General features: G+C 37.0%; 1 protein-coding gene across 1 annotated transcript in view; it reads right to left on the reverse strand.

The window, feature by feature from the left end:
- Positions 1-8,227, reverse strand: part of LOC139728473 (WD repeat-containing protein 3-like) — a 33,957-nt gene extending 25,730 nt beyond the window's left edge. The window contains exons 1-5 of the mRNA XM_071639412.1: positions 8,069-8,227; positions 6,840-7,049; positions 3,453-3,571; positions 1,512-1,590; positions 330-449 (exon numbers count right to left, since the gene is read on the reverse strand). Coding sequence (XP_071495513.1) covers positions 330-449; positions 1,512-1,590; positions 3,453-3,571; positions 6,840-7,049; positions 8,069-8,227 — 687 coding nt within the window. The remainder of the gene's footprint in view (positions 1-329; positions 450-1,511; positions 1,591-3,452; positions 3,572-6,839; positions 7,050-8,068) is intronic.
- Positions 8,228-11,096: the final 2,869 nt, after the last annotated feature.

Genomic DNA, 11,096 nt, shown 5'->3' on the forward strand with positions numbered 1-11,096 from the left:
TTCCTGTCATTATCCAAACATTCCCTGAACATTTCGTGCAAATCCGTTTACCCGTTCTCTTGTTATCTTGTACACAAACAAACAAACAAACAAACAAACATACAAACAAACAAACAAACAAACAAACAAACAAACAAACAAAAAACAAAACAAAAAACAAACAAACAAACAAACAAACAAACATACGGAACCCTTTACATAACCCCCTGCCGATTTTCATCGGCGTGGGTAAAAAGGTAATGCAGTCACCTCATTTACACACAACATCTGCCAAGCTCTGACTAGAAAGTTACATGCTCTGTGGAGAATTGGAAACAAAATGAACAAACTGATTTGATTCTTTGAAAACTTACCTCATCTTTGAAAGTAATATCCCATGCCTGGAGATCACTGCCTGATGTTCCAGTCACCAACCCTCGATCCTCCGGTAGTATCGCAAAATCCCAGACCTGCCAAGAACATGAGTTGTGAGTTGCTATGCAACAACATACGCGTGGTATATCTCCCATCAATATTTCCTGGTTGTAACAGGGCGCATCAGAAACATTAACCCGTTGAGGACGGTTTGATTTTGCTACAACACACATTTCCCATAGACATGAGTATACTAGGGACTCGTCCCCAACAGGTTAATTAGTGCCTGTATCAATCTGGGATTCTTAGACAATATTTTTGCAAGTGAATACCAAGCTTGAATGCTGGGACCAAACATTTCAGGAAAAGATGGAATTGCAGCTACTTTTTGAGAAGAATCACCCCTTTAGTACACTACTACACTGCCTACACTATGTATTAAAAGTAACACCATATTTGATAAGTTGGAATATCACACTGCACCAGACCATACACCTGTACATTAGTAACATACGTGTACTTTGTCTTATCACCCCATGTAAATCAGATACAGTGCACTCCCGTTATAACGAACACGGTTATAGCGAAATTCCGATTACAATGAAGTAAAAATTCAGACTGCAACATTACCCACTCTATGTATTTGCGTTGTTTATTTGTTGGGTTATAACAAAATTTCAATATAACGAAAGAAATCTGCCGGTCCCGACGACTTCGTTATAACGGGAGTCCACTGTACAACATACGTACTAAAGGCTGGATGATATAGTACACTCAATCTTACACATGTACTGATACATCGCGTAACAATCATACAAATAAGCTGGAAAATAATGATGTATCAAACCTTCACTGAAGTGTAAGATTAGATGCTATATCCAATGAGGAACAGGTACATAGCTTCCTAATAATGCTAAAATCTCACAATTTTTGGAACAGAATCTCTGTTGAACTCCCAGACATTGATTTCATGTTCATAAAAACATAACAAAGGAAAAATAAAGCAGTACTGGGGACATACCAGGAGCACAATACCACCATTGTTACACATAAAAAAGTATGAAGTCACATAGATTCAAGGTTGCATAAAACAAACACACAGATAAACTAGCGTTAACAAAAGAAAAAAAATGAGAGTTTAAAGACTGAAGTCTTACTTCACTGCGATGGCCCACGAGTGTCTTGAAGCAGTGCTGGGTGTCTAGATCCCAGAACTTGACAAACGTGTCCTTGGAACTGGATGATATTTCAAATAGGAGAGAAAGCACCCAAAGAAAAGACATATGATATCACCATTCTTCTTCTTCTTCTTTAAAGGGTGTGTGCAGTTCTGGTTGAGGTGAGGATTTAGCTTTTAACGTTCTGTGAGATATTCAGAAACCACTCTTTGAGATGTCAAAGAGTATGCAAATCTAAGGGGTATCAAAAGTTTATATGATGAAAATCGGTTTTGAAATGGCTGAGATATTCAAAAACAAGGTGAAACAAAGAGATCCTAATAAAAGACGTGGCCTGTCGCCTTTTATTATTAGGGAGCTTTAGATTTTAGACGCGCGGACGTTCAAAGGGAAAAAAACATGGTCTGAGCGTGCGCAGCAACTTGACGTGCGCTACTGCGCACGCTCAGACCATGTTTTTTTCCCTTTGAACGTCTGCGCGTCTAAAATCTAAAGCTCCCTATTATCATCACTTTTTTGGATATCTCAGCCATTTCAAAACCAATTTTCATCAAATTAACATTAAATCCTTCTTAAAATTACATTCTCTGTCATATTTCATAAGAGGTTTCTCATTATCTCACTTAGGAATGTTCAAATCATGAATTCCCACCTCAACCAGTACTGTACAGTCCCTTTAAAGTACATTCCTAAGTGTAGAGTATAGTGGTACTGAGCACAGTGACTTGTGTGGTCATGGAAACGCTTGTCAATGTGAAGAATGCAGTGGAGGTGAAAGCATGACATTCAAAGGAAGCAGTACAACAGAAAACATAAATCACTGAAATAAGTTCAAACAAATATATTAAAGTAAATGTAAACCTATAAGAGAGACTGTATGCTGCCTACCTTGCCATTCATTATATCTAAAAATATAATCTTTAATGGTAAATAGTTCACACATTCTACATGTACATGTAGTATTTCCCCACTATGTTGGGAAAGTAGAATGTAAATGATTTAAGATTTCTGGCAGGAGATATTGTCTTCACACTGCTCCAGGGGGGGCGTTTCATCAACGAGTTCGTCGCAGGTTTTCACCGACAAATTTGCTATCAGCCAATCAGAGGCAAAGATTTCAGCAGCTTTTAACAGTTGTCAGTGTAAATCACAGACAAAAAGTTTCATGAAACGGGCCCCAGATACGCCTTTTGAAGCTACAACAGACTTTCCAGGAACTATAATGCTGCACCTACGTTTTCCCTCTTTGGACATTCAAGGACATTCATATCATCGTTTCCTCTGCAAATGACTATTCCCACTCAATCAAAAGACAACAACTAAGATGGCTTTATCAATGTTTTCATCACAGACTTACCTACATTCATACTGTTGCAAGCTTTCTTGTTCTTATCAAAAGTCACTCAGCCTCTGTTTTGTTTTGTTGTTTTGTTTTTGTGTGTGCGTTTTGTTGTTGTTGTTGCTGTTGTTGATACTTTTTTTTTACTTTGCCGACTATTTGGTAGAAATGTCTCTCTCAAGATCACTGTCAGAGACAAAACTTTCTCAGCTGGTGAATGGTTAAAGGAGAAATCCAGTCCAAATGTAAGTTGTAAAATATTACGAGTTCAATGGTATGATTTTGATCGAAATCGGATGAAAAATAAGGAAGTTACGACATTTTAAAGTTTCACTATTTTTTTGGGAAACAGTTCTTATATCTGGACTGGATTTCCCTTTAACCCCTTGAGGACGAGTCCCGAGTATACTCGGGCAGGCGTCTATGGGAAATGCGTGTTGTAGCAAAATCAGTCCGTCCTCAACGGGTTAATGGCAATTGAGCATTTCTCAATCCAATGTCAAGATCATGTCACAAGTGATTGCAAACCACACAATTACGTATCCCCAAAAAACACTCGTCTGTAGAATGTGGTAGTGCACCTTGAAATGACAATGTTGTGCTGCGACATGAACGCGACCTTTGTAACCATGCCTCGGTGACCTTTCAACCTGTAGAGCCCGCTCTCATTCACCACATCCCAGATGATAAGGTCCGTATCCTGTCAAAATGATGAGCATGGGTGGCAGATGGGCAATTCCATGATAAAGTGGACATGACCATCAAATTTTCAAAATAGTCAAATCTCATTCATTTTGGTATCAAATGAAAGCTTAAGGACAGAATTTTTCATATTTGACCATCTTGTTAAAAAATTACATCATTAACTTTGCTAAATATGTGCATAAAATCAGCATAATTAAATTTGACATAATTATCTGAAAAATATAATGAAGTTAAATGAATGTAGCATGAGAAAATGACAAAGGAGGTAAAAACTTTGCCTTTGTTTTCAGAGTTTAAGGGTTCAACATCATTACCAAATCATCAAAGTGCAAGATTTTCTATGTGTTAAGCTTCAGCGAACATCGCAAATACGATCATCAATAATGTCACGGTGTTACAGTAAAAACTAATGTTTTTAGTATTGTTTGAAAATTACAGACACAAAAGGGTTTATTTTGATAGCCCAAATCATGACCACATGTAGCTACCATACAAGTACTGAAATGATGGTAACTCATTTTGTTTATCAATTAAAGCTGATTAAAATGTGTCACGGTGTTACAGTAACTGTAACACCGTGACTATAACACCGTGACTTGCATTGCAATAACACAGGACACATACCGGACTACACATGATAATTAACTGTTGAAGTGACTATCTGATTTCTCTGTCACATTTACTCAAAAGATAGAGGTTTTTCAAGGATTGTTCATAACAGATGGGTCAATCTGTATCCACAAAGATTATCCCTTGTACTTGTTGCCAGCATCATGCAATTTTAACCCTTTCTGTGCCAAAAATCGAGAACTGTGTTTACAATGCAGTGGGGTTTGATATGCCAATCAACACTCAGAGCACATGGTGGGTTAAAATGCAAGCAGTCCACTCACAGTGTGCCACCTACCAGATTCATAACTATCCAGAGCAAACATTTCTGAAGGTTTTGAACTTTTAATTACGGTAAAGACAACAGTTTCAGTTGAGTTAATACCCTTTGTTTAATATTTTTATCATAATTGACCATTTTTTCACATGGTTTGACTCTTCTTTTGTAGACTCAGATGTGTTCCTAACATGATAAACAGTCTGAAATCTTGCTGCAGCTTCCCTGGTATCCTAAAGAATTACTTAGGACATACTGAAGCTAGATCGATGTGTCCACCAAAAGTTAATCTCACTGGAATACTACTTTCCTGTGCATGGTGCTGTGCACAATCTTACAAGTTTCATCATTAAAAGAGCCACACTCAATAGGATTTATCGTATGAATGAGAATTTGCATTGTAATAATTTTTATGTACATGTTCATTTTACAGTACATCTTTGAAAAAGAATAATAATTATGGTACATTTTGTACCACACAAATTGCTTGAATGATTCTTTTTATCGCTACTGAAATTGCTAAGTGGGTTCACCTGGCTTTGTGACCAAAGGTATTAAAATAAAAGTTTCAAATTTGTATGTCATCTTTAAATACACAAATTGGACTTTTAAAGAGTAGTTGTAAACACTAAAAGTTCACTCATAAATATTTAACAAGCTTTCAATGATGATAGCGTGAATTATGTCTCAAAACATAAAGTATATTTTACTGAAAGAGCAGTGTTCCTGACTGTAACGTGTACAAACGTATATGACATGTCACGGCGTTACAGTGCAAAGTTTTTCTTTACTTTGTTGTTTTTGTTAATCTGTTATGATTTCAATAATTTTCTGTTTTATCTGGAAGTGTTATACTGTGATGTCAAACATTCATCATGAATCATCATTTCATTCTACCTAATGGAGAAACACAATGAGCTGAAAGTAAGACAACAGGATTCTCCATAGGTTTTCTACACACATTTCAGAGGTCACGGCGTTACAGTCACGGTGTTATGGTACACTTATTTAAAATCTATGTCATAGTTTTCCTGTCAATTGATTCTTTAATCAAATTTTACTTCATTATTGTCATTGAGTCTCTAGTACACCCAATGAACACATCCACTTATCAAAATGTTCATTAACTTCACAGAGTTTTGTCAGTAAACAAAGTGCACAAAAACCCAGTCCATTTTGCGTCACGGTGTTACAGTGGTAATTAATCTTGCATAACTCATTTACCATGTCAGTTTTTCTTCCTTTCTTTTGTTTTCAAAATTGCTTACGACGATATGCATACGCGTAGATACACAATAACATTTTTTTCTCAAGTGTTACATTTTGATTATTATTTACATTTGATGAGTGAAATTATACTCAAAAGTGTCACGGTGTTATCGTGGAATTGCCCAGATGACAATATCAATGCAATATCAGTACAGTGTATATCTACAGCTGTAAAGTTACAATCGTTATCACTGCATAGTTCGAAGTAGCTTTACATTTTGCAGCACATTCCAAATCCTCTAATCTTCTCCTGGACCAGAGCTTAAACCAGGGCCCTGTTTTATCAAAAGATTAAATTGATTTTAAATTTCCTAAACACACAGGCTGCCATAGACTTATGATAGAAATCAACTTTATAATCAATTTTAACTCTTCATAAAAAAGGGACCAGGTATCATAGTATTGAAAGCATGCATCATCTTCTTCTTTCAAGGTGTTAGATAAATTCACATTCATTTTTGCCTTTTCTATCTCCATCTTTTAACTGTGACTGTTGTCCATTTACAAAGAAAAAGAAAAAGAAATTAGAAGTGAGACTATGCCTTAAATATCTTTGCTCTGAGTGGCTGACCCTTTCAAGAGTTTTCAGATATCAGACAAGCTTACAAAGTCTTCTAAATTTCTCTCTAATTTTTCCACTAATTTTTCTCTTGGAAATACTCTCATAAAAACAAGCAGATCTTACAAATGCAGAAGACATTCAATGCATAAACAAATAAACAAACAAAAAATTTCAAAACATCATCTCCTTCCAAAAATACTACAACTACAAAAAAGATAACAAATTACGATGAAAAAAAAAAAGACAAATTGAACATCATTGTAATATGTACCCCCTATCACATTTGAAAGTAAGTCTGTCATCAGATGGAGCAAAATACAAGTAAAACCTTTCCAGTGATATCTCACTTGTAACACAACAAGGAATATCTTGAAGTCATGATTCAAAATATCCTGTATTTTCTTATCATTTTCATTGTTTTTTTGCAGCTTTAATCGCAAATATCTCAACTTAATAAGAATGGAGTTAGCTCGCTTTGCGATAAAACTCTTCAAACATATGTCTCCCTTTCTTCTGAAACTTTGGACAAGGCAGGGATTAAATTACCTTTGACCCTGATGCTAGGCGTAGGGCAAGGGAATCAAAGTGCAGTGTGGATACGGCCGTCTTGTGACCATTGAAAGTTACCATCACCTCTCCATCTTCGGTGCTGAAGAGTTTTATGGATCCATCGGCATAACCAACGGCAACCACAGGCCGGTTTTCACTGCGAGCCAGGGCAGTGACCTCATATTTGCTGCCCTCTAGTGTTAGGACCTGTGTACAAGATTTGGATAAGTGGCAATCATTTCTTTTTTCTTTCTTTTTTTGTAGAGGGTTGATTGGCTGAAGGATAAATTCAGTCACTCCTTCTGTTTCCATAATACATACTGCAGCATCAAAAGTGGCTAACACTACTGCTTTGAAGCAAAATTACATGTACGCATGAAAGAAAAAAAACAGGCAAAAGTAAATTTAGCATCATTTGTGGTTTTGTCACAAACACAAAGTCTTCTTTGATAATTTCATTTCATCTGCCACCATTTCCAGTTCAATAGATGATTTCTGCAAGATGTCAGAGAGAGTTTAATATACCTTGCAACAAGAAACTTTTAGCCAGAAAGTTGTCATCACAACACAATAGTATAATAGTGCCAGCCAGTGGCTGTACAGATATACCTACAGAATCACACACAGCTTTGATAATGGCAATCACCGAACAAATTTTGATGTTACTACTGAACCATAATTATCATCACCATCTATGCAATATGTGTATTCTATTATGTGATGATCGTCGACAGACCTGTACAGAGATGAATGCTGCACATGTACATGTACTGGTACACAGTAATTCAATACAATTCAATTCAATTTATTTGGCACAAAATAAATCAAAAGTACATTATGTACACAATAAAAACAAAAGCAACAATTACATGCACATGTTATGGAAATTAATGCTGGGACCCCTTTGAAGCATCTGGTGCTTGTTACAGTTGTTGTACTTGAACATGGTGTGTGACACACTGCAATACAGTTGAAAATAGCAGGCCCTAAGTCTTGGAGTGCGTGCTGTATGAATAGATGTGTGCACTTCTGGATTTCTCAGACCATTGCCCTTTACTTCTAAATGACTACAGAGTTTGGAAGTTACGATTCACACACACACACACACACACACACACACACACACACACACACACACACACACACACACACAAAAGACTCTCTTATTAATACATGAATATTATGTCATCTAAAGTCTACTGAGTTCAGAATTACCAACTTCTCACCTTTTCTCCCTTCCGTAGGTCCCATATAAAGACATGCTCAACAGCTGCGACAGCTGCAAACTGGTGGTCGCTCGTGAAGACAACATTAGCTGTGGTGGTGCCGACTACGCCGAACACAGCACTGGGCACATAGCGAAGATACTGCTTTGTCAGTCCCATCTCAGTATTTTGACTCGTCTATAATTCAGCTGAAGAACCAAACAAAAAATTTAAAGTTATTAACATGTATAACTAGAAGAACACACTAACACACCATTACACAACAATTAAAATAAACAAACAAACAAGCTAGGTACCGTAGTAACTCTCTCCTTGTACAAGAAGAAACATGTTTCTATTAAAGAATCAATGTGGATAAAACATATTAAGAGATACAGGAAATGAGCTCCTTTTGCACCTGCTAGCAAGAGAGAGAAATGAAATAAATCATAAAGGTGAGATGTTACCGAGTATCAGTTCAAGATTGTATCTAAAGCAAACGTTTTTTGGTGCTAATGCAGTGTTGCACTCCATCCTGGCATCACTCATCAGCAACAACATCGGCATTCTTATACAGTAGGACCTCGATTATGCGGCCTAATCAGGACTCGGGCAAGCGTCCGGATAATCGATTTGGCTGGATATAAAGAGAGATGTGCTCACATTTACAGCACTTTCTACTTATGGGGAAGTAGCATACCATGCTAGGGCCAAGTATCATACACATATTATTACCAATTCACAAACTGTTACTGCATGGTATTATCATCATGATGACCATGTTTTATACCTATAGTAAAGTGGTATGGTTGGCCTGGGTAAAATTTCGGGCAAATTGTGCTCAGATATTTTAAGTTTCTATTGATAGAATAGGGTGTTGATGTATTTTCCTTGGACGGTGTGACACCGTCCAAGGAAAATACAATAACACAAAATAATACAAAATACAAAATAATACAAAATACAAAATACACAGGAAAAATAAATGCTTAACCCTAACCAGGCCGGGCTTTTTTGGGTGTTCTGTGGCCGGGGAGGGGTTTATTCAACCCCCCCCCCCCCCCCCGAGATCTCGGCCGTCGATCGTGCAATTGCCATGAAATTTGGCATGTGCATTACCTGTGGCGTATTCTACCAAGCTATACAAAAAGAAATGGAAATTTTCGTTATAATAATTAAAATTTTATGCTAATATATGCATAAAATCATACATTTTGCTCTAGATCAGAAATTAAAGCTCCTAGAATCCTAATTTTTGGTGAAGACATTCTTTGTAGCATTCCTAACAATGTACTTGAAAAAAAAATTTGGTATCACAATTAATTTTTTATGCATTTTATTGTTTTATGAATTTCTTATGTATTTCTGTGTTTTTTTCGACCTTTTGTTTATCATTTTTTTTTCCGCAAAATCTATGACAGAACCTATTTCAAGCATAATTATGCTAAAATTAATTAGTTTCAGCCTATGAAAGTGAAAATAATCATATCTTTATGAATAAGAAGAGAAAACTCCATTTGCATTGACTTTATACACAAAATCACGTTTTTGAGCCATTTTCGGTCTGACAGGCATGTATAAAACGTTATGCAGCGAAAATGGTGTCAAAAGATGCACGAGACTTGAAAGTAAAAAGTCAACGAACAGCACGGTCAAAAAATTTCGCGCGGCGGAGTAGTCGCGAAAAATGTCGAGGGGGGAGTTGATTCAACCCCCCCCACCCCCCCCCCCCCCCCCTGGCCTTTTTAGGGTTAAGATTCCAATAGAACCACAAGTTTACTGATCGATACCAGAATTTTGCAGCTATTGTCCTCGAACGCAAACAATGCATTAGTTGTGCACCAAGGAAGGCCCGGGGCCCTCAACTCATAGCTCATCACCCGCGCTCCCATAGACAAAGCACGTAAAATAGAAGTTGCCGATTTTGTATCTCGTGAACTGTTCGAAACTGTCAAGATACAATGTTTTAAATATGAAATTTGAGCCTCATTCGCCGATTTTTCTTTGTCGTCCGCTTGGTGAGAATGTGTACGGTGATTCGTGGGATGACTTGTGATTCTGGTGCAAGGACAAGGTGCGAAAGACGTTGATTATTTCCTTACGAAAATCATGTCCGGAATTATAATGCGACAACTTTTTGGAGAGGGGTAAATTTGAAGTCTATTTTCCACAAATCGGAGTGAATAATTTTCATAACTTTGCCGAATTTGTAATTTTCAGGACTAGTCCAGTTGTAGTGAATAACTTGTGCTATTTTTGGCCGAAATTTCGTCTTCTGTATGAGTACGGAATTCAGAGCCACGAAAAAAAAAAAAAACGTCCGGTGATACGATCAACTCTCCTATACTATAGTCTAGGTAAATTTATATTTTAATTGTTGAAAACCGCAAACCTGAATAGAGTTCTAGGTCTCTCTCAACCAAAACTACCGGTAAATTAAAATCTAGACCTATATTAATTATTATGATCCCTTGCTTTGCGGCATATGTCAAATGAAAAATAAACTTGAACAATCATAGGCTGGGTATACAGCCAGCTTCTGGCTACATACTCCATCACTCAACAGAGTTCAATTTGGAAGGTAGCAGTAAGCAGATTAGCTATCTAACGATATAACGTTAAGTTTAGTTGTTACAGGGCAGGCCTGCCCTCCTGTAGTGTGTTACGACGATTCAATGTGGTCCCACACATTACAAACCACGTTATCCTTTAAACCGTCACTTGACTCCTGTTGCAGTTGACTTCTACTCAAAACAGGTAAATAAGAAATAAAACACCCGAAATTGCACTGGTATCAGTTTATTTCGTAATATATCCTTCACACCTTAATGAAAAGAAGAGTCAGTAAATGTAGGATGCCGTCCAAGTTGGCGTGCACCGATCGAACGTCACTTACCATTTCATTGATACAGATCCCACGTGTTCATTGACATGATAATGAAGTTGTTGTTATGTTCGATTTTCGAAGATACCATAGACGACGAAGGGAGGGAAATCTTCAAACTGGAATTACTGTGACATGTAAACCGATCAATTCTGATTATTAGTC

The sequence above is a fragment of the Diadema antillarum genome, unplaced genomic scaffold (assembly GCF_040938485.1).
Source record: "Diadema antillarum isolate AM-2024a unplaced genomic scaffold, OU_Dant_1.0 seq00000182_RagTag, whole genome shotgun sequence".
In the NCBI taxonomy this organism is placed as follows: Eukaryota; Metazoa; Echinodermata; class Echinoidea; order Diadematoida; family Diadematidae; genus Diadema; species Diadema antillarum.